Consider the following 24,142-nt stretch of genomic DNA (forward strand, 5'->3'; position numbering starts at 1 on the left):
CTGTTACTATTTCAAACCAATTTAAACGAGGGGTCTTCTGCTCCCCCAGGAGATTTAATTTCATGTTTTTGAAGATACAGCATGTGGGCAATGTTGTCAGCAGATAATGAGCACACTCTAAGGCGTGCCTGTTTCTGTGGTCTTTGCATGACCAGCATCTCCAAGGTGCGCGTGTGGGTTGGGGTACAGGTGCACGAGAAGGTGCACCAACACCCCGAGAAGATGCCTCATGTACAGGAGCTGGCTTACTTTCTTGTTCTTGCCACTGGTTGCTGCGTCTGGTCTTTCTCTTAGACCCAGAGCTCCGTGGCTCATGCTTTCCAAGAGCTTACCATGGGACTGGCTTAACGCTGAGCGCTCCAGTGCACCCACTTGTTTGACCCTCTCCGCTCTGTGAAGGGGAGACACCATCATTATCCTCGTTTTACAGATGAGAAAACCGAGGCTCAGGGCACTGAGGGCACTTGTTGTGGTCAGTGAGGGGCAGAGCCAACAAGGGGACCCGGGAAGTCCAACCCCAGAGGCTGTGTTCTAGTCCACTCTTGTGTTGCCGATCATTCATTCACTTGCTCATTCACAAGTTCACTCACACAGACGTGCCAGACGCCTACTGTCTGCCAGGGATGCACGCTCCCACAGCTTGTTCCAGGTTTCCATGTTTACACAAGAGCCTACAGACTGGGACTGAGGAGCTGTCCTAAGGGCAGCGGAGGTAGGGATGGCTGTGGCACTTCGGCAGGGGTGGCCGGCCCTCCCACATCGATGATAATGCGGCATCCGCTGCCACCGTGTGGATCAGCTCCCCCTGAGGACCCTGGTGCTAGCACAGTGGCTGGAACACAGCAGGAAGCAAACAGCTACCATTAACTGAAGAAATGAATGAATGAGCGCGCAGGATTCCAGATAGCCTCCATGTCTCGGAGAGTTTTCTCAAGAAATGCAGTCCTGTTACGTCCCCTACATCCAACCCTTGCTGGTCTCAAGTCCAGTCTCTCATCCCCATCCTGCGAGGTCTCGTCCCTTTCTGTCTGACTTCATCTCCGCCCCCCAGCCTCCCTCCCACTCACCCCTGCTCCAGGACACCTGAATGTCTCGGCGCCTCTGTGAGGAGGGCTCTCTCTCGTCTCTGACCTTTTCTTTCTTCCTGGCCCTCTGGCTGGAACAGTCTTCCTTCCTTTCCCCACCGTCCTCCTGCCCAGACCGCACTCCCCACAGAGAGCTCAGCCAAGGCATCAGCTCTACTAAGAAGCCTTCCCAGTTAGAGGCACCACCCTGGTGCTTCTCTAGTCTCTTTTTAAAAAAGTGTTTATTTTCTGAGAGAGAAAGAGCTTGAGCAGAGGAAGGGGGAGGACACAGAGAGAGGGGACAGAGGATCTGAAGTGGGCTCTGTGCTGACAGGAGAGAGCTCAATGCAGCGCTTGAACTCAGGAGCCATGAGACCTTGACCTGTGGGGAAGTCGGATGCTTAACCGACTGAGCCACCCAGGCGCCCCGAGGTGGGTGCTTCTCTAAGTGTTTGCCCCTCTCAGTTTTGGTTTTTTTTTTTTTTTTTTGCACAGTTTCACAACTTTTAATTTATGTGTCTCCTTCCTGAGCTCCGGACTGCCAACTCCATGAGGAGGGTGGCTGTGTCTGGCCTGTTCACCAGTGTATCGCTGGTGCCTAAAGCAGTACTGAGTACATGGTGGTGGTCGTCTGACTTTCTCCATCCATCCATCCATCCATCCATCCATCCATCCTCTATCCATGAATAATTAGGGGCCAAGCACACGGACGTCCCTATGCACCAGGCCCTCCACACGCTGGCTTTCCCACAGACACTAACAAATGGAGGATTGCTCACAAACTTATTGGGGTCCTACTTAAGGAAGGGCTTTGTGACCATTTAGGGCAGTGTGGGGATGCTCCAGACCAGTGTCCTTGGATTCCCCAAAGAAAGGGGGATGACCAATTCTCTTAAGTCCGAGCTCTAAAACCAAGATAGTCCAGATAGAAGATCTGTAGAGCAGCTGTGAGTGGAGAAGTAGATCTCATTTCCAATCCTAGAAGAGTGGGCAGAAGCCTGGCTGCCTCCCCCAAGCACGAGCAGGGCTGCCTGAGATGGAACCCCACTGCTGTCACAACCTCTGGGGCTTTAAGATCTTTTCACAGACTCACCGTGCAAGCCCATAAACGCTTACTACACAGTGATTACTACTCAAATTTAAGTGCCTGTTCAAGTTCAACATATGGCTCCCCAACTTCAAACCCACGAAAAGCTTCTCACTGCATTTCAAATACAATCTGAGCTTTCCTTCCACGGCCTTCAAGCCCCCCTCATGATCTGTCCCATTCCCTCTGAGACCTCCCTCCTACCACTCTCCCTCTCATGGTGCTCTGGCCACACTGGCCTTGCTGCTCCTTGAGTGTGCCAAGCTCCTTCCTGGAGGCCCAGGGCCTTTGCACATGCTCTTCTCTCTGTTTGGAATGCTATAGGTCTCCCAGTGGATGGTTCTTTTTTACAGGATTCTGCTCTGCAGTAATCTCCTTAGAAAAGCTTTCCTGAATGAACCATCCCATTGGAAGGAGTCCCCATCAGCCTCTTCAGTCCTCAGCAAGGACAGGAATGAAGTTTTATGTTCTTTAGCTGAAATGTTTTTCTTCATTTATTTGCTCACTCACAGGCTGCCTTACCACCTGACTATAATTCCATGACAAGAGCCTGTCTAGGTCACCGTGGTCTCTCTGCACCTAGTACACTGTAGCCACTTGGTGACTGTCTGTAAAGCAATGAGCATCTTTTCTGCCAGCCACCAGCATGGCACTCCCATGGGATGGAGAAGTCCCTCTGATGGCCCAACAATGGCCACCTGCTCTGAGCCAGGCCCTGCGCAGAGTCCTGGGGCTGTGCTGCCACAAGGTGGGGGGGGGGGGCATTCCCTACACTTCTTTCCTTTCTTTTTACCAATTTTATACTGTTTGCCTTATAAATTATTAGGAAGTCAGAAAAAAATTCAAAATACAAAATCCAGGGCCCCCTGCCTCACATGCTATTGCTCTGCCAGGGGTCTTGGTGGTTCTCACATCAAAGTTACCAGCCCTATGATAGGAAGCCTCACAAATCACTAGCCATTGAGTGGCCAACCTCATTTGTCACCGCCAGAAGTGCCCAGTTACCCACTGGCAGGCTGATAAACAGGGAGAGCCCAGCCACCAGGCATCCGTCTCGTTAATGGGACGTTAATGTCTTCAGTTGGCCGCCTGGGGCCCCCAGCGCAGGATCCAACTGGGGCAGTGTCTAATGGCCCCCTGATGCTGGTAATTTATGGAGTCGACTTCCATGGCAGCTTGAATCCAGCCAATCCATTTGGATCCTTAATTGAGAATGGTGGCTTAACAAAAAACCCCATGCAGTAGGGCACAGCTCGGCCAGGTAGGCCACAGGCGGCTGGTGAGGGACCAGCAGGGACATATAAGCAGGTGGGATCCTTCCTGCCTATCCCCGCCCACTCCCAGCTTTTCAAGATACTCCCTATTCTAAAACTAGACTCTTCGTAGTTAACCCAGCAGCCCAGCTCACTGGAACTGCTCAACTCCAGAGATGCATCACCTTCTCTGGCTCCTTGCTGATATGGGGAAGGCAGAAATCAGGTGCTGGAGTTTTGTGTGGGCGACCCTCACCACGCTGGATCATGCTTCCTTTCCTCCGGCATCCCCCACCCAAGTGGACATACTCCTTCATTCAGAAATCGTATTCAGCACCTACAGATGCTGAGGACAGGGAACACAGTCCCAGCTTTCTCGAGGACGATCAGCAAGTGATCAGAGAAACCAACAAGATGATGTTTAAATGGTAAGTGCTAAGAAAAGAAAACAATAAAATAGGCACATGTCAAGTGGAGAATTTGCTCTTGTGGCATTTGTAGGTGGGAGGGAAGGCTTCTCTGATGGTTCACCATTGGGATGCAGATCAGAATGACAAAAAAAAAGCTATGTGAAAACCTGGGGGAAAGTATTCTAGGCCGGAAGATGAGAATCTGCCAAGCTGGAGGCAGGAACAAGCTTGGCATGTGTGACAACAACACAAGAAGTGTGAGTGGGGAGGAGAGTGGTAACAAATAAGGCTGGATACATAGAGGCCAGACTGGGTCTGCAGGTATGGCTGATGTCATAAGGGTGGTGCTGGGCAAAAAAAAACAAAAACAAAAAACAAAATAAAAACTAAAAATGCATCCCATGGATTCATGTACCCACACACCTGTCTGTCTATCCAGTGGCCCACCTGCCCACCCATCCACCCACCCATCCATACATCCACCCACTCACCCATCCATCCATCCATCCATCCATCCATCCATCCATGTATCAATTCATCCGTCCATCCATGTATCCATCCATCCATCCATCCATCCATCCATCCATCCATCCATCCACTCATTCAATGACTGATTTGAATAAAACGCTGTGCTAGGAATTGGGGAGACAGAAACACCATTAAGCATGAGATACATGGGCAGAGATACCTGGGCTCAGTTTGGAGCTCTACCACTTCCTAGCTAAGATCCAGAAAGTTCTGGGCCTTCCAGAGGCCTCAGTTTTCCAGTCTGTAAAAGGAGACTAATGCCATCACTTCATTACAATACTGGTTTGTTCCGTCTATTGCTAATACAGGTTTAGGAGGAGTCACTGGGTAGGATAAAAAATTAAGAGGATTCTACTGTTAAAAAAAAACAGACCAAGGCTTCAGGTCGGTTTGGACCACTGAGAGCGGCCACACACTCTGTCTCTCTCCCTTCTCCCGTTTAACATGCCGGTTCCCGTGCAATGGAAGATCTGCAGGTATGGGGTTAGCTATCGTCCGGGCTCTCCAACTCCCCTTCTCTTCCATCTCCATCCTCAAACGTCAGACTGGGAAAGAGAAGCCGGCAGGGGGGGCCGCAAAAGACGAAGAAGCATGACAGGACTCCTACCTCAGAAAATTGGAGCCTCCCGAAGTCACTGGGGGGACTTGCAATCTTGAAGACTTTCTTTGGCATCACCCATGTCTCCAGGGTCTCAAGTTTGCTCACGGCCAGATTGGTAGCGTGATGCTTGATCAGAAAGCCCTGGAAGCGGTCCGCAAGGAAGTAGAGGTGGACAGATGCTGGGTGGCCCATCGGGTAGTACCTGTAACAGATGCAGTCTTACGTGGGCTCACGTGGTAGGGCCACAGGTGTGTGGGCTCACGACGGAGTGCGCTACCCATCATACTGGGGCCGTTCCAAAAACAGGCCCCGTTTTACACAGTGCAGACCATGGTCCTTTGCACCCTCCTGAAAGCTGCTCCCTGTGTATCTCAGGTCCCAATAACTATAAATGACTTCTTGGCTGTTTATAAATGTAAAACATGCTGACTGAACAAAAGCACAATAAAGAAAACAAACATTATTACTTTCGATGCTTCTTCCCATGGAGGATGTCAGTTCACAGTTATTTATTGATCCTCTGGTGCTAGGTACCAGAAAGTGACAACAGTATGCCAACGGTGCCATATTGATGTCTTTCCCTTCAGCCTTATTTTCTATGCATATATTTGCATATATCTTACATATTTGGGATCATAATATACCTTCTGCTTATATTCTGCTTTTGCTTCATAGTATTGCCCAAGCATTATCTCATGTCTTTGATAAGTCTCTGAAAACATGATTTTTGTCTGAGTGTGTGCACACACACCACTCCACTGTAATGCCATAGGTCATAGAGCAAGTCCATCTTTGGATGTTTAATGTGGTTTTTTGTTTTTTGTTTTTTTTTTCAATTCTAAACAATGCTGCATTAAACATCTTTTAATAAAAAAACTTTTTTGGAACATCACTCTCTCTCATCTCCAAAAGACTCTTTATGTCTGCTGTTCAACTTTATCAGAAAGGTTGTACGGATTTACATTCCCACTGTCCTTCTCACCCCACAGCATTGGGTATTATCCTTAAAAACTATTGCCAATCCAAGAGATATACACACGAACAGGTAGCCCCTTAATACACATGCCTTTGATACTCAAGGTCTCTGGGCTGAAAGGGGCAGGGAAGCTAAGCAGAGGTACCCCAAGGAGGCGGGCGGGGGTGCGGGGGGAGGCACAGAGAGAGGGGAGTTGTGGACAGCTCAGCTCTTTGTCCTTCCTACGCATGAAATAAAAGCTGTCGGCCTCTGCCATGTGTTAATAGCATAGCACTCAGAAGGTGCCGGTGGCCCCTAGGAAACAGCATTCCACAAATCATAGCCCCACCCCTTGTCCTTCCTGCCCTCTGGCTCCAGTCAGGAGTTTAAGTCTTCATGTCCAATTATAATGGTCAGGGAAGCTGCCTTCCTGTGTTGACACATCTCCCGAAGTCACTGTCTTGTTGTTGGGATGCCTCCGGGGCTCTGAGAAAAAAAGCTTGTGCTGTCTTGGGATTGCCAGTCGAACATTCAGGGCTTATGCAAACCTGCTTTGGGTCTGGATGCTGGGAGCCACAAACCCCCCTCCCTGGACTGTGCTGCCAAACTTTCTGCCACGATGGGAATGCTTTTCTCCTCTGCTGTCCAGTACAGTAGCAACCAGCCACCTGTGACTCCTGAGCACTTGAAACGTGGCCAGTGTGCCTAAGGAGCTGACGTTTGAATTTTAGTTAATTTAAATGTGAATGCTCGCTTGTGGCTGGTAGCTACTGTGGAGAGCCTAGAGTTGTGGAGGGGTCTTGGGGCAGCCTGCATTCATGTCCCCAGTTCTTCACCTCTGCTGTCTCCACACTCTTTTCCATTTGACTCTGTACGTCTCCTTGCACCAATGAGACAGTCTAGTTCTCGGTCTTGAATCTGTTTTGGCTAGCAGAGTGTGGTACAAGGGGTGTCATGCCAGGTCTGAGCCAGAGCCTCCAGAGTCTTGTACATTTCTACTTGGCTCTTGCTCTTTTGTGCCTACCTTGAGAGCATGCCTGAGCTCGCCTGCCAGGGGAGGATGCGCGGAGAACAAGAACAGAGCCATCCTCACTATCCCAGCCGAAGCGATCCTAGATCCGCTGACAAGTCTCAGCTACAGACAACAGAGCCCCACTTGTGACCTGCAGCTGGCTGTAGATGCGGAAGAGACACCAGCTGAGACCAGGAAAACTGCCCAGCTGACCCACACACTTGAGCCCTGTGTCAATGCTGATCCTTTCAAAACACTGATTTGGGACTTGTTATGTGGCATCATTACAATAGATTGTCCACGTTTGTTCTGTAAGGTGGGTAGGGTCAGTGAGGGTGGACGAAACATAGGAGAGCTTGTCATGAGAGTCAAGAGAAAAAAGTGGTTCCAGAAGGGAGTGGTCAGTGGTACCAGGTGCTACTAAGGGATCAAGTAAATGAGCCATGGTCAGGCACTCTAGAAATCCAGGAGTTAGTCTTTGATTGCTTGCCTTCCCTCACCTTCTATCAAGAAATCCTGTTGTTCCCACCTGAATCCATCCTCTCTTCTCCTTATGCACTGCTAGCATCCTCATCCAAGCCACCATCACACCCTACCTGGCCCCTTCCAGGAGCTTCCTTGCTTGTCCCTTCCTACTTTGTCCACCGTAACCCATTGTTAGTAGCCATATCCACTGTCCACTGCTTAAATACCATAAGTGGTTTGCTTGATGTCTATGATAAAATCCAACCTCCCCATGTGGCCGACCAGGTCCTGCCTCTCCTTCTAGCCTCATTTTGTTTCCCTTGGTCCCAACCCCCTACCTTCTAGCCACATGGATTCTTTATTTTGGGTTCTTGAGCATGCTAAGCTCATTTCTACCTTGGGACCTTTGCACAGGATAAACTTTTTGCTGGGGATGCTCTTCTCCTGTTACGTTGCACATCTGGCTCTGTAGTCCCATTCTGCACAAATGTTACCACCTCAGAGAGATCTTGCTTGACCACTGAATCTTAAGTCACCAACTCATTGCTACCATGTGGCTTTTGTTAGGTATGCTGAGGTACTGTCTTTACACTAGAATGGAAAATCCTTGAATTCAGGGGCCTGGTTTGTCTGGGTCACAGCCGAGTGCCCAGTGCCTAACAGGGCCTGACACACGGGAGATGCTCAGTTAAATGTTCACTCAAATGTTGATTGAGTGAACATTCTAGAAGGGTTTTCTCTTGAACCTTTGGCTTCTAAGGTGCATCTAGGGTACATATAACCCTATATATAACTGAAAACAAAGTCCTGTGATACCTCCTCTTGACTGTATATGGTACTTGAGCAATTAAAACTAAAATGAGGGGTGTGCCTGGGTGGTTCAGTCCTTCAAGTGTCCAACTTCGGCTCAGGTCATGATCTCACGGCTTGTGAGTTCGAGTCCCGTGTAGGGTTCTTTGCTGACAGTTCAGAGCCTGGAGCCTGCATCAGATTCTGTCTCTGTCTCTCTGTGCCCCTCTCCCACTCACTCTCTCTCTCTCTCTCTCTCTCAAAAATAAACACTAAAAAATTTAAAAACAGTAAGACAGGTCGTTTTCATTAGGTGCAGTACAATATGCAAAATCCAACAGGATATGACCCAAAGGGTGCCACAGATGCATCCCATCTGGCCCAAAGGGGCTTTCCTTATTTAAAGAAGGTGGGCATTGAAAAAACTTAGATTCACACAAAAATCTGGATTTCTAATTTCTCTTGAAAAATCAGGAGACTGGTTGGCAACTTCAAGTCTGCAATTCCCAGAAGGCAAGGATGTGCTGGAGCTCAGTACCAGGGCCCATGGGTACTCCACACTGGCATGGTCACCCCGCCCCATGAGGAATGGCACTGGCTGACACCTGCTATTCTCTGGCCCTGGAGAGCATTTGGATTTAAGCGCCTGTATTAAAATATTGACATGGTTATCTCTGGATGGTGGCTCAAAAGCAAACTTGTATGTATGTATGTATTTATTTGTTTATTTTTTATTCTCTCAATTTGCCATTTCAAAAATTTCTGCAATGAACATGTGTCATTTTATAATGAGAAAAAAATCAATAAACATTACTTTTATGAAAGGTTATACTATAGACTGGAAGGACAATTTGCATGAGACGCCCAGAGGAAATGAGACTCCTGAAATAAAGTTTTCACTTGCTATTTCCCCAGATACCCCACAGGCAGGAATTCACTCTCTTTTGCCTTTTGGGATAAGGGTCCTTTGTCCTGATTTATTTGCAGGCACACATCCATAAATATATCTGCTTTGCCCACAGCAAGGCACAATGGTTCTATTATAATAAAAAATGAGGTAGAAGCCAAAGGATTCTAGGCCTGAGGCAACTTGATGGCTTGTTTAATCCCCAAACAAATACCAGGAGAATATTTCAACAACCCTAAATAAATTGTGGGTGTCTTTTGGAATTTTGTATCAGTCACTTACCTTATCAATTCCATCAAGTCTGGGACTAAAACTATTCTTGAACAACATTTGCCTCCCCAGAGTCAGACACCGAGTTACCTACAGGGATGCATGTGGTGGCTCTGAAAGTCAGGATCCTGTCCCAAACTAGCAGGAGGGGAAAGACACTGGTGACGACCTTGACCCGGGGCCCCGCACCTATCCGCAGTGGGTGTGTTGGAGGGAAGTCTGAGCTACTGGCCGCTTGGGAGAGGGAGGAGTGGGGCTCTTGGGGGAGCCCCAGATGAACATCACAGAGGCCTTGAAAGTGACCTTCAAAGACTGGGGAAGGGTGGGCCGCACAGGAAGCGGGGAGGCACTGAGCACAGGGAAACAGCCAAGGAGGAAGCGGTTCATACCCGCTATGAAGCGTGCAGCTCCCACACCGGGCTCAGTGTTGACTGCTTTTGGCAGCTTCATGATAATGGCAACTGAGATACCAACAGTGACATGCGTCCTTACTGAGCACTTAGCGTGTAAAACACTTAAATGGGGATGATAATAGTAACAGTGATACGTAGCTCATGAGGCAGCGTTTGAAGATGATCTCCATTAAAATTCACACCACCTTACTGACACTATGTGCATCTTATAGATGAGGAAGCTGAGGCAGAGAGATTAATGACTTGTCCAAGGTCAACAGGTATGGAGTGCAGTCCTGGGCTCCCAACCCAGGCTGGTCTCCCTTCAAACCCAATCAGAACTTGCACAGAGAGGAGAGGCGAAGTGTGAGGCCAGGAGGAGAGAATGGAAGTGTCTGCTGCAGCCCAGCTGGGTATGCACCAGGCACTGGGCAGATACTCCCATGTTTGCAGCTTGGAGGGAACAAGACAGTTCCTCTTTCTTCTCTTCTTCCACTCCCCAGATGAGGAAACAGAAGAGCAAGGAGGGACACCAGGGGAGGCCTCAGTGTGGACAGACCGTTGTTCCAAAAAAAAAAAAAGAAGAAGAAGAAGAAATGTTTTCTCTTTGTAGTTAAAGGAGGGAGGTGGGATGACGAAGAGAACGGAGACCAAGAAAGAGAGGGAGAGTGATTAGCACTTCTGGGAATGCATCCTAAGGAAATCATCAGAAAAGAGAAGGGGGAAAAAAAAAGAGGCTTTTTGCACAAAGATAGTCGTCAGAACATTATTTACAATGGTCCATTACTGCCAAGGCAACGGGAAAGGGCAGAACCAGGCAAACTCTGAAATTTCTACTCAATGGAATCCTTGCAGGCATTAAAGAGGATCATTATCATTAGGGAGGCGGCAGAGCGGCATGGGGAAAAGGGGGCGAATATTATAACGTCAAATGAAAAGAAAAAAAACCAGGGCTCCCAATTCTTGGTGCAATTATGTAAACATCTGCAATGCGCATTGCTGGTACGGAAGAAGAGGCAGGCAAAATAGACCAGGGCTGGAGGGCTTCGCGAAGGGGAAGGGGCCCAGGGTGAATGATCTTCTACCTTCCCCTCTTCTTTCCATATATTCTAGAACACTCTTTCTTCAAGTCTCAACTGGTACCTGCTAGTGGTGGGTGAGATGACGCTAAGCGGTACCTGAACATTTTAAATAACAGTTCTGCATGTTAATGACGCTTCTGGTTATATTTTTAGGTGTGTCAGTGATAGTATGGCTATGTATTAAAAAGGAGTCTTTATTTTTCAGAGATACGTATTAAAATACGTATAGCTCAAATGAAAGGCGGCCTGGGATTTGCTGCAATCAAACTATCTGAGAGGAGGGTAAGAGGGCAAGGGCGAAGAGAGGAAATCGCCTTGGCCCTGAGCTAGAGATTGCTAGAACTGGGTGATGGGAGTGTGGGGTCGCACTCTGCTATTTCATATATACTTGAGATTTTCTGTAATAAAAAGTAAAAAAAATAAATAAATAAGTTCTGCATTTTCATGGTTACCTTCCACTTAAGACAAACACCACTATACAACATGGTGATCTAAAGCTTCCCTGTAAGATACACGTACTTAGCATAAACATGAACGCGCAGTGAGGGAATAAGTAGGTAAACAGTAGACTTGGTATTATGAAAAAGCGGAAGAGTGACCATGGCTTAGAGTGGAAGAGTGCCGGCCCTTGGGACGGTTCAGATGCTTTTCAGGCCCTAGGAGACTGGGAGAGGTGAGGTGCGCGGCTACAGCCCCCAGAGAGGTGGAGGTCCCCACGCAGCGCCCCCTTTTGGTGCTGTGCCGCCCACCCCTCCTGCACCCGGGACGATTCTCCCCACCCAGGGGCTCACCGGCAGCTGTTCTCCCCCTCCACGTGCAGCGACGACTCAGCCCGTCGGAGGCCCAGGCGGGCAAAGGAGTGATACAAGGTGAGTGCCACGTCGCTCAGGCTGTGGGTGCCATCTGGCTCATCGTACACGTTCTCCCAGTAGGAGCGGAGGCCCGGGGTGCCCGCGGGGTAGTTCCCGTACAGGTAATAGTCCAGCTGCCCGATGATTTCCTGATTCACCACGGCTTCGAATTTTCGGGCAAAGAAGGTGGGCCTGGCTGTCTGCTGTGCTCATGGGATAAAAAAAGCAGTGTCAGGGAGTGGGATGGGGGAGGGAGTGGGGGTTTGGGGAGCGGGGCTCGGCAAGCCACCCTGTCTGGATCCACATCCCAGCTCTGCCACTTTCTAACCTCTCTGTCCTCAGTTTCCCTATCCGTAAAGTGGAGATCCTCAGAAGTGTGTTAGGACTGAATGAGTTAATATTTGGAGAGCATTTAAAGCAATGATGGGCACAGAGTAAGCATCATTTAAATGTCTGTTAAATAAATGACGTCCTAGATGTTTATAGCTGAGATGGATCTCAGGAATCATTTAGCTGAAGGTCTGGGGCAAATATAGCCTACAGATATATTTTAGTCGTCCAGCAGAGTGTTTTAAAATTGAATTAGCTGGCAATATTTAAAAAGTACAAGAGTTCACAGAAACAACTTTTAGCTTTCCTTTAAACAGAAATACATCTGGCAACATCCAGGCCCCTGTTCCTACATGGGAATGACTGCTTAAAGCTGGAGAGCAAGGGGGCGCCTGGGGGGCCCAGTCAGTTAAGTGTCCGACTCTTGATTTCGGCTCAGGTTATGATCCCAGGGTCTTGGGATCGAGCCCCAAGGCTGCACTGAGCGTGGAGCCTGCTTGGGATTCTCTCTCTCCCTCTGCCCCCTCTTCCCTGTGTGCCCACTCTAAAATAAAAAGACACGGGGCGCCTGGGTGGCGCAGTCGGTTAAGCGTCCGACTTCAGCCAGGTCACGATCTCGCGGTCCGGGAGTTCGAGCCCCGCGTCAGGCTCTGGGCTGATGGCTCAGAGCCTGGAGCCTGTTTCCGATTCTGTGTCTCCCTCTCTCTCTGCCCCTCTCCCGTTCATGCTCTCTCTCTGTCTCAAAAATAAATAAACGTTGAAAAAAAAATAATAAAATAAAATAAAATAAAAAGGCTGAAAAGCAGCTGTCCCTTTAGATGGGCATATCCTCTTCAGCTCACTATAGTCTCCACTACTCCCTACTGCCTCCTGGGCACTGCAGCTGATTTACAGACTCACAAGGAACTCTGAGAGGTACTGATCAGAACAATCTGTGGGAGTGAGACTTAGAAATCTACATTCTTAACAGGTTTTGGGGGTGATACTTTTATAAGACTCCAGGGTAAGGTAAATGGTGCCTGACTGGGCTAAATACCACAGTCAATTGAACATTTTTAAAAAAATTCAGATTCTGGGGTCCATCCCCAGGCCTACAGACTCAACATCTCTGGAGATGAGGTTTAGAAGCTTCCCAGGTGACCATGATGCAGTATTAAAAGACCACATATGTAAATCAAGTTTTCAAGGAAACTGAGGTCCAGAGAGGGAAAGGGACTTATCTAAGGCCATACAGCAAGCTAATGGCAAAGCCAAGATGAAGATCCTGGGTTGAGGATAAAGAAGGAAAATTCTGAGCCTGCTGTGACCTACTGGGTCTTATACTAATATCTGGGCAGGGATCCTATTTCCAGCTTTGCAACTACTCAACGCTTCTGTCATAGTGTGAAAGCAGCCACATAGTAAATGCAGCTCTGGTCAATGGGTGTGGCTGTTTTCCAAAGAAACTTTATTTACAAAAGCAGGCAGTGTGCTGGATTTAGCTCAGGGGGTGTAGTTTGGTGACACCCGTCTAGGACTCTGGAAACAAAACCCAGCCCTCCCTTGAGGAGCTAATGGTCTAGTGTTATTACTGACCTTAAGCTGGGTCTAACACTGTTTTCACTGCAGTGGGGTAATAGCACCAATGACCATAAAAACCACCGAGCGCATACTATATACACCGAATGCTGCGTTGTATCACCACCTCGAATACGCAACTCTGCAAAGCAGGCATTATGAGTTTCATTTGACACAGAAGGAAACTGAGCTCATATACAAACTCACACAGCTGCAGGACTCTCAAGCCCAAGCTCTTTCCACTATGCCATCCTAGGACTGGGCTGCTGGGTAAGCTGGAAGCTCCCGAAAACAAACATCCTTGGTATTATCCTGAAGATCCCCTCACTTCTCGGCTTCATGAACCCTGTGGCGGTTCACGGACAGTATTTAATAGTATTCTCACTCTCCCTGGGGCGGGGGGGGGGGGGGGTGGTGGGGTGGGTGGGGAGTAAGTTCAGTTCAGTTACCTTACAGTAGTGCTGAAAGGAGACCACTTGGGGTCAAATCCTTACACTGCTACTTCCTAACTATGTCTTTAGGCAAATCACGCAGGGCTTTAGCTTTCTCATCCTTAAAATGGGTATAATAAAATATGTACTAAGCACAGAGTCTGGCACACGGTGTTAGCTATTATTATGTGACTATTATCACTACTCCCCAAAGCCTGCTACGAGGGGCTTCTAGACCTTCATGTTCTCGAGGCAGAGAATGGACTCAGAGGCCAGCAGCCTCCCTCGTCTGCTTGTGATTCTTTATTCACAGCTGTATCTTCTAAAAGGGCACGTTTCTATATTTATCACTCTTCTTTGAACAAGAACTCTAAGTTCCTTACAGGCAGCAGTTTCTTAGACTCTAGATGTTGGGGGATATTCTTGATCTCTGTTTACTGTGAGAGGAATAGCTGTGAGCACGTGCGAGGTCTCTGTGTTAGCTCCTCTTTACCAGAGACCACGATGTTCCTGGGAGGCTGGGGCTGGAATGCAGATGCCGCCACCAGGGGCAGCGTCCCACCAACTGCCGTGGCCATTTACTCTAAATGATGAAGGTCCTTGGCATTGAGGCAAACAGTTGGTCCTCTACAAAAGCGGGAATCTTTTTTTTTTTTTCCTTTTGAATAGGTCAGCTATTTCCCCTGCAACCCTCTTTCTGCTCAGTAGATCCTTTCTCCATGGACAAAGGAGTTAAATGTCACCCAAGTTCATACCTAAATTAACATGGGTTTGAAGAGGTCCCTGGGTAGCTCTTAATCTGCCACCAAAAACAGGCCTAAAAGAATACTTATTGCAGCAACCGCTTACAGAGGTGAAAGATGTTAGGTGGGCACCTTGAGGAAATCCGAATAATGAGACGAAACCCTCTGTGTGTTCTGCACCCATGTGGACACAAAACCAGGGTGGCAGTGGAGTTTGATGGAAAAGAACCAGGTCTGCAGCTGGAGGCATCTGGGAGGGACCTCCAGCCCTGCCACTCCACTCTGTGTCCACGGACAAGGAAGTTAGCCCCTCTGTGCCTCAGTTTCCCCACGTGCACAATGGGGATGCTGTCTACCCCAGTGAAGCCAAGGCCCACAGAGGTCCTGGCACAGAGCCTGGTACGGGACAGATTCGTACTCCTGTGCTTCTCAAGCATAAATAGCCTCCTCCTCTACCTGGGAATCTTATTTATGTGCAGATTCTGCCCCAGGCCAGCTGGAGCAGTGGAGATGGCAGCCTTCTAACAGCTCCCTGGACCACACGCTGAGGAGCCTGCTAAGAGACTAGAAGCTCCACTCGGGTGGGGGTGGCCGTGTCCTCCCATGGATGGTTCTATTATGTGTCAGAGCGAGTCTGCGGGGGCGCCTCAGCTCGGGTTACCCACCTGCACTCCCTCTGTGTTAGTGGTTGGGGAAGAAGCATACCTTCTCCACGTGGTGGCTCTGGTGACCTCAGAGTGATGTGTTTAACCACTCTGTAGCATTCTGCTTGCCCTCTCAGCAGCAGGTGCCAGGGCATGGTGAGGGGGGGTGAGGCGGGAGCGGGACGGGCACTCACACAGGACAGAAGGAGGCTGCCATCCAAAAGAGGTTTGGGCGCCAAGCATCCTCGGGGCTCATGGAAGCAGATGGAGCATTTATGACCCCTGCCTCTGCTCCCCCCAGAACTGGAAGTCGCTTGGCTGTGCCGAGACACTGTGACGGCAGTAACGTTTCTACCTCTTCTGACTTCTTTGGGTTCACAGAGCGCGGTGTTTTGCAAACCTGACTGCTCATCAGGATTCTCCAGAGTGTAACACATCAAAATAAAAATTCCTGGACCTCAACAGAGGTTAGGAATTCTCAAGTGGGGGTGAATTTGCCCCCAGAGGACATTTGGCGATGTCTGAAGACATTTTTTTGTTTTCCTAACTGGAGTGTGTGGCTCGATCTAGCGGCTGGAACCCAAGGATGCAGTCTCACATCCAACAACGCACAGGACAGCGCCCCACAACAGAGAACTATCCAGCTACCATGTTCGGAGGGCTGAGGTTGAGAAACGCTGCCCTGGGTACACTCAACTTGGAACCCAGAAGTGTATTTTTACTGAATATTTCAGGGGATTCTGACTGAAAAGCAGTAGAGAGAAACAGATTTGGAAACATACATAGCCCTATGGGACCTCGAGTTTTTTTTAACCTTTCTATGCCTCAGTTTCTCTATCTCTAAAACAGATTACTGATAATATTATCTTGGGATGCCTGGGTGGCTCAGTCAAGCGTCTGACTTCGGCTCAGGTCATGATCTTGCAGGTCATGGGTTTGAGTGTGCCGTCGGGCCAGAGCCTGGGGCCTGCTTCGGATTCTGGGTCTCCCTCTGTCTCTCTCTCTGCCCCTCCCCTCCCCCCTCAAAAATAAACAAACATTAAAAATTTTTTTAAAAAACCAATAATACACTATGTGTCACACAAGGTTGATGTGGGGTTCATGAGTCAATACAGGCCAAGTGGCTACAACTGTTGTGGCCTGGGGGGTAAGTGATCAAAACCCGGTGGCCACAGTTGATGCTGTCACTGTTACTACGGACACCCAGGTCTGGAAACCGCAAGATGAGAAGACTCGCAGGCCCGGCCTCTGAGGCCTGTGGACGTGTGCCGGGAGGGCGTGGGCCAGGGGCTGGCAGGGGCCCCGGTGGGCTCACCTGGAAGCGGTGGAAATCCTGCGGCTTGAAGTCGTTGGGGGAGCAGCCGCACCAGTCCACGATGTGCTTGTACTGGCACTTACAGCCCAGCTTGCGGTTCCAGTTGGTGATGCGCAGGTTGTTGTCCACCATGGTGTCGCAGTGGGGGCTGTTCTCCAGGACGGTGTGGAAGAAGGACTGTGGGGAGACAGGGACCAGCCTGAGACCTCCTCCAGCCTCCCTCAAGTGGGCTGAGGTGGTGGTGGTGGGGCCTGCCTTCCTCCAGGACCACCTGACTGCGCAGGGACTCCCCTCTCCTGGACACTCACTGGGTCTCTCTGCAAATGGGGTCAGCTGCCAGCTTGGTCCAATTCAGACTACACAGGATATTTTGTCCAAGTGGCTTCATTCTGTTTGCAAGTCTAACACTCTGAGTGTTTCTCTAAACTGTCTTTCCCCAGCAGTCTACAATCTGATTGCAAGACGTTTCCTATTGTTCACAACATCTCTGTCTGCCCGGCAGAGAGGAAAAGTCCCTCAGGTTATGTCAACACATGGGTACCAGAGGAAACGTGGTGACAATTTTCCAGAAAACCTTGGGCCAAAAGGGCTCCTGCTTTGCAAATAGTCAGATCTGAAACCAAGGGGATTCCTGTCTGAAATATCTAGAAAACAAGGACTGATGCTCTAGAATTTCACCCCTTGGTAAAAGAAGCCAGATTCAGGGATGTTTCAGTCCCGGGGTGTGTATGGGGGTGCGTCCCAGGCCCCCCTCCTCCTGCCTCAGCCACATAGGTGTGGCTAGGACACAGGGAGGGGTGGGGCAGGGCTGCTCGCTGTCCGTGGTGCTGAAACAGGCTCCATTAGTTTCTTGTAATCCAGTAACTCTTGGCCAACCTCTCCTAGGAATCTGAGAAGGAAGCAATGCTGAGAGTGAAGAAAGAGACCAGACAGAGGAGAGAGAGGAGGGGGGGAGGAGGGAGAGGGAGGGAGGGAGGGAGAGAGAGAGAGAGACACACACACACACAGACAGACAGGCAGACTTCTGTTTGGACACTGTTTTATAACAACCCCAGATACCAGGCAGATACATTCTCCCTGCTCTCTGCTCCCTAGGGGGAAGATGTTGGGGTACACATGTCTGCCTCTAATAAATTTATAGCTCAGCCTTTAGATTTACTCTAAACTGTTTTCCTAGAGGTGGTCTGGGAGAAGGGAGGGCAAGGTATGGATCCTGGAGTGTTAAGTGCCTGTGTGTGCTGGGGCGGGGTTGAGATAGAGCCAGCATCATCAACGGCATCTTGATTAAAACAACCAGAGCCTCCAAACAGTCCCTTCTCAAGCGGGGGATGGGCAAAATGAGGCTCCACCCACGAACTCCAGCTGCCCTGTGCTGCTAAATGACATATGCCCATGAACCTGGATTTTAAGCTTAAATTGTCTACAAGCCCACAGAGACACATATTCTCCATCAAACAGTGGGGAGAAGTTCCCAATTACCAATTACCCTATGTCCTTTCATAATGATACAGAAATTCCCCGAAGATAATGGATGAGGAGGTTATCGACATTGAGAGAAAAGGTGATTTTCACTGAAAAAGGATTAAAAGCTGATTACCTAATGTGTGTGCAGAATAGTAAAACCTGGCCCAGTGATGACAAGCCCATCATCCCTCTGGAGTAACGTGGGCAGTCAACCCTATCAGCTTGGCACTGCTCCAGATGTTGGTGAGGGATGTGGAAACCATCAAATGAGATACGTTGTCTTGTCTGACCTAGACACACAGCCTGAGCCTGAGGCACAGCCAGGAAGAAATGGTAGACGACTCACAAGAGGTGTCATGGGCTCAACAGAAGGGCAACCAGCTCTGGAGTTTCCTGAAGTCAGAAATTAGGAGGAAAGGGAACTGGAGGCCAGAGAGCTGAATCGAGAACCCCCCAGTCAGGTCTGATAAGAAGGCTGCTGGCAACATTTCAGAACTGTGTCCACCCCCCCCCCCGCCCCCATTTCCAGATGGAGCTGGCACTGTTTCAGAACAGGCTGCAATTGTACACAACCAGGCTTCTGAAATGGACTGCATGTTTGCGTCTCCTCCAAAATCCATAGGTTGAAATCCTAGCCCCACAATGTGATGGTGTTAGGAGGTAGGGGCCTTTGGGAGGTGATTAGGCCAGGAGGGTGGAGCCCTCATGAATGGTATTAGTGCCCTGATAAAAGGGACCCCAGAGAGCTCCCATGCCCCTTCTGGGATTGAGCACAATGAAAACTGTCAGTATGTAATCTGCAACCCAGAAGAGGGCCCTCGCTAGAACCTGACCATTCTGACACCCCAATCTCAGACTTCCAGCCTCCAGAACCGTGACAAGTACGTTTTTGTCGTTTAAAAGTCACCTAGTCTATTGTATTTTGTTATAGCAGTCTGAACTAAGACACCTTACTGAGGTCTGAAACCCTCACTGAGGTCTGAAAAGTGGTGACAGGCTCCCTGGAGCTTTTCAAATGCTTCCAGAAGCCATCAGGAAATGTTGAGTCCCAATGGCTGTCAATGCAGGGGCTAGTACAGGTCCAGCAGAAGCCCTGGCTCTCTGTCTTTGAGATCACTGGAATTTCTATTGTGACCGATGAGGCCAACACTAATGTCCATCATGATATGATTAAAAAAATTAAAAAAAAACCCTCAAAATTAGAAAAGGGATTCTTCATGTTGAAAAAGTGGTTATTACATGATTGATGACTGTAGAGGATCTGTCAAAAGTTGATGTGGGTGTGTCCTGAAAGAGCCGGCATATACAGTTGTGCGGGTTACACACTGCACAACCCTAGTGGGACACCATCAACACTGTAGGTCTGAGAGGTTTCAATTTTTTTTTTTAAGTTTTCTGGAAAATGGCAGTGAAGGGTCTTGTTCTATCAAAATCAGTATATTGTGATGATTTTACGACCAATGGGAGCCAAGTGTCTTAGGGAAGAGCTGCCTTTTCTACTTTGCACAAATATACTGTGTGGACTGCTAGTGGCAGTGTTGTATGCCTGTCTATTCCATACCAGAGGCCGGCTATGACAGCACGGACCCTGGTGGCGGATGCAGTTCTCCAACTTCCTGGATGTTTGCAGTCCTGGATGTTTGCAGGACTATGTATTGGACCCAGCATTGCTTTGTAAAACCTTCGGCAAAAATTCAGCATCTGCTTTGTTCCAAAGGCTAGAGCTGGCTCTTACCTTGCTGAGGAACTTTTCCTTAGACACTCACCTCAGCAGGAAGCAGGGTATAGGAGTAAAATTGCTTCATTTTGGTCACCAGATCATCTGTGGAGAACGTCACATACTCCACAAACTTCCGGTTCAGCAAGAACCAATCCGAGCCTCCATCCACAGCAATGCCCTCTGGGATTCGCCGGTCCCCTAGGCGCCACATGTGGGCGTCACACTCCAGGAAGAGTCGGTCCAGACCCTGTTTTCGGATGAACCTGTGAAAGCCAAAGTAGCCCTTAGCCCAGAGGTGCACAGAATCCAAATGAAATAGCACAGTCATGTCAATAAAAGCATGTATTGACACTTACTGTGTGCCAAGTATTTTTTTTGATGTTTATTTATTTGAGAGAGAGGGAGAGAACAAGTGGGGCAGGGGGCAGAGAGAGGGAGAGAGAGAATCTCAAGCAGGCTCCACGCTGTCAGTACAGAGCCTGATGTGGGGCTCGAACTCATGAACTGTGAGATCACGAACTGAGCTGAAACTAAGAGTCGGACACTTAACTGACCGAGCTACCCAGGCACTGCTACTGTGTGCCAAGTACTGAGCCAGGCGCTCTGTGTGTAGTTTGCCAGTTGATCTACACAAGTGAGACAGGTCCCTATGTCCCCATGAGGCAAGCACTGTCAATATGCCCATTTTATGGGTGAGGACGCCGATTAGAAGGTTTAGGGGGGTTGCCCAGTACAAGTAGATGGCAACAATCATCTGCTATATCCACTTCTTCCCTACGGAACTTTTGAAATCGCCTTTTCGTGCCATGAATGCTTTAGCACTTTGGTGAAAACAGCCTATGGATGCTCATCTTGGAATAATGCTCTTAAAGGCATACCTCAAATATGTAGTATTAAAAAGTATTACAAAAACCCTAGTTATGATGTAATTCATATGGTTTTAGATTCACACAAGAAAGACAGGATTACAAAATATTTTTCAAAACACCAAATTCGTGTGTGTTTCTTTTGTAACACATGAGATAGCAAGATCTTGTGGCAGGTCTAAATAACTGTTGTAATTTTGCAGAAGAGGGGAGCATAAAGGATACTTAGAGGTATACGCATCAATCACAGTGATTTGAAAATACGTGATTCCTTACAGTTACCGTGAATACTGTTGTGGTTTGTTACCTCCATTTAGCTGGATTTCAATTAGAGTTCAGTGAAAATAAAGATCACTTTCTTCCCAGCCAAAGTTGTGGGCCCCTAGAATTCTATTGGAGAACCCAGATTAAGAACTCCTGCTCTGGAGTGTATACATATTTGGGATTTGCAAGGTGGGCAGAGCAGAATTGTCACTTCCTGTTTTGTAAATGCAGAAACCAAAGATCAAAGAGCTAGCAAAACGGATGTGTTGGGAAGGTGGGCCAAACTAGAACCAAGCCTTCTGACGTGAACCCTCAGTTCCTTTGCAGTAGGAGACCCATGCCTGCTGTGTGCCAGGCACTATGCTGGCCTGGTGCAGGGAAGGGAGAGGGAAGGATGTTGCTGTTCCTCAGGGTGCTGTCTCACTAGGACCTATAATCTCCTAACTATAGTCTCCTAACCCAGGGGCTTTGCTGCTTCTCCAGCTCATACAACATAAAATCAACCGTTTTAAAGCACGTAATTCAATGGCATTAATACATTGACCATGCTGTGCAACTGTCACCCACGTAGTCTCAAAATATTTAAGCACTCCCAAAGGACACCCTATACCCATAAGTAGTCACTCCATGTCTGCCTTCCTTCTAACCCCTAGCAACTATCAATCTGCTTTCTGTATCTATGGATTTACCAACTCTGGACATTTCATACAGATTCACACATACAATATGTGGCCTCTTTGGGTCTGGCTTTCTCTACCAACAATAATGTTTCCGAGGCTTCATCCTGTGTTTCTGTCTACCCAGCATCCACTCCTCATTCTTCTGAGAACCACACCTTGATTTTACTTTGGACAGCTACCTATCTTTAACTCTCACTTAACTTGGGTTTGCGCCCCACCCCCAGCACTAAGCGGTGGCGACACGACCCAGCCTGGTCAGTCAGAGTATTCCATCTGCCTGGCTGCCATAACTGATTCAGGGATGGGTGAGTAACTCCAGCTAACTCTGAGATTTGGCCCCGGATTTTTGCTGGATCTGCTGGGAAGGAGGGCTCTTCAACGGCATTTTCAGCTGAGAGAATGTAAGCCTAGAGCAGCTGGCAGCCATCCTGTCACCATGAGTACAAAGGTTGTTTGACAGTGGAGGTAACACCAAAAACAGAGAGAGGAAGGGAAAGAGAGAGGGGAAGAGGGGGAGGGAGGGACAGTCTTGATGACTATGCTTGAGACCCTGGATCCCACTGTGCCTGACTCACCTGGACTCCTCAGTAACGTGCTTAGGGCATTTTGAAATGGGATTCTGTTATTTGCCGTTGAAAAAGTCCTATACATTCCTGAACAACTTAAACTTTTATCACTACCATGATGGATGTGAATCATCTCAGTCCCTAGAGAAAGCAGATAGCCATGGACGTGGCACATAAATACCCCTCTTCCACTATGCCAGTCTGCACCTCCGTCATGTGTCTTAGAGGCCTTTGAACCTGCATGTCTTCAGATTAGAGTTACCAGTCCCCCACCAGGTAGATGCTATTATCATTAGAACTGACTCTGGATTCCTCCTTTCTGCTTTCCTCACAGTTCCTAGGACAGTGCAAGGCAGTGACTCGGGAAAGATCTACCATGATGCCCAGACTTCAGGGTATAAAAGCTGTAGATAGTTCCATTGTGCTGGACATGCTGAATTCTACAAAGAATCCCTCCCAGTGTGTTCTCCCAAATCCACTAGCATCCACTGGAGGGAAGTGTGTGGAACCTCACTAATAAATCCATATCCCCAGTACTTTCCTCCTGCTTAAGGAGAGAACCTGCCCATAGATACTGGTCACTCATACTGAGCATCATGATCAGTAATTCAGCATTCAGTAATCCACTGAATTCTTAGCAAAACTGATGACTGTATTAAAAATGTTGATGACTTCATTTTTTTAATATAATTTATTGCCAAGTTAGCTAACATACCATGTGTGCAATGTGCTCTTGGCCTAGGGTGTAGATTCCCATGATGCATCGTTTATATACAACATCCAGTGCTTGTCCCAACCAGTGCCCTCCTCAATGCCCGTAACCCATTTCCTGCTCCCCCCCCCACCATCAACCCTCAGTTTGTTCTCTGTATTTAAGAGTCTCTTATGGTTTGCCTCTGTCTCTGTTTGAAAGTATTTTTCCCCTTCTCTTCCCCCATGGTCTTCTGTTAAGTTTCTCAAATTCCACATATGAGCAAAAACATTATGATATATGTCTTCTCTGACTTACTTCACTTAGCATAATACCCTCCAGTTCCATCCATGTTGTTGCAAATGGCAAGATTTAATTGTTTCTCATTGCTGAGTAGTACTCCATTGCATATATAAACCACATCTTCTTTATGCTGCTGACTTATTCTCCTGAAATGTGCTTCTCATCTACATGGTGGTGCAGCTCTGCCAGTAACGAGTTGAGTGACTTTGGAAAGTGATGACCCTGAGTCTTAGTTTCCCTTTTGGTAACATGACTTTGGAAAGTGATGACCAAAGTTGGGCTAGGTCTGGATTGTAATATTAAATGCCTACAGGAGTCAGACAGATAATGGAAGCATCTGAGGCAGGCTGGGTAGAAGACCACAGGGTTGGTGGAGTCAGCAAAGTAGAGAAGGCAGTTTTTGAAAAGCACTCAAATTCATTAAAAAAAAAAAAAAAAAAAAAAAGGTGCTCTGATTAAATAAAACATATCCCTAGCCTTGAAGCCAGCACATGGGCCATCAGTCATAACAACCATGGGTTAGGTAATCGTAAGGTACTTCCCAGCTGTGACATTCTCTAAGTCACTGTTATATCCAGGAAGAGGGGGTGGGACAGGCATTCCAGACAGATACATGGGATCCCAGAGAAGGCTGACAAATTTTCCACAGACACACAGAGGATACAAGCCAACCAGAAGACCCAGGTATCCCTCCCAGGTATCCTTCCTAACACGTTTCCAAGTGCAAATCCACGCTGTCAGCAAAGCCAGATTCTCTCTGGGAGTCACTCGAAGGTTTTCCAATATACTTACCATATCACTCCACTGACACAAAACTCAGCTCTAACTGGGTCCATTAAAGGAAGCCCCTGAGTTTAGGAAAATAAAATCCTACCTCAGCTCTGTCTGGTGCTAATTATATA

General features: G+C 48.2%; 1 protein-coding gene across 1 annotated transcript in view; it reads right to left on the reverse strand.

The window, feature by feature from the left end:
* XYLT1 (xylosyltransferase 1) overlaps nucleotides 1–24,142 on the reverse strand; it is a 311,997-nt gene that overhangs the window by 12,851 nt on the left and 275,004 nt on the right. The window contains exons 7-10 of the mRNA XM_045460172.1: nucleotides 19,917–20,133; nucleotides 16,687–16,863; nucleotides 11,607–11,869; nucleotides 4,950–5,145 (exon numbers count right to left, since the gene is read on the reverse strand). Coding sequence (XP_045316128.1) covers nucleotides 4,950–5,145; nucleotides 11,607–11,869; nucleotides 16,687–16,863; nucleotides 19,917–20,133 — 853 coding nt within the window. The remainder of the gene's footprint in view (nucleotides 1–4,949; nucleotides 5,146–11,606; nucleotides 11,870–16,686; nucleotides 16,864–19,916; nucleotides 20,134–24,142) is intronic.

Source organism: Leopardus geoffroyi, chromosome E3 (assembly GCF_018350155.1).
Source record: "Leopardus geoffroyi isolate Oge1 chromosome E3, O.geoffroyi_Oge1_pat1.0, whole genome shotgun sequence".
NCBI lineage: Eukaryota > Metazoa > Chordata > Mammalia > Carnivora > Felidae > Leopardus > Leopardus geoffroyi.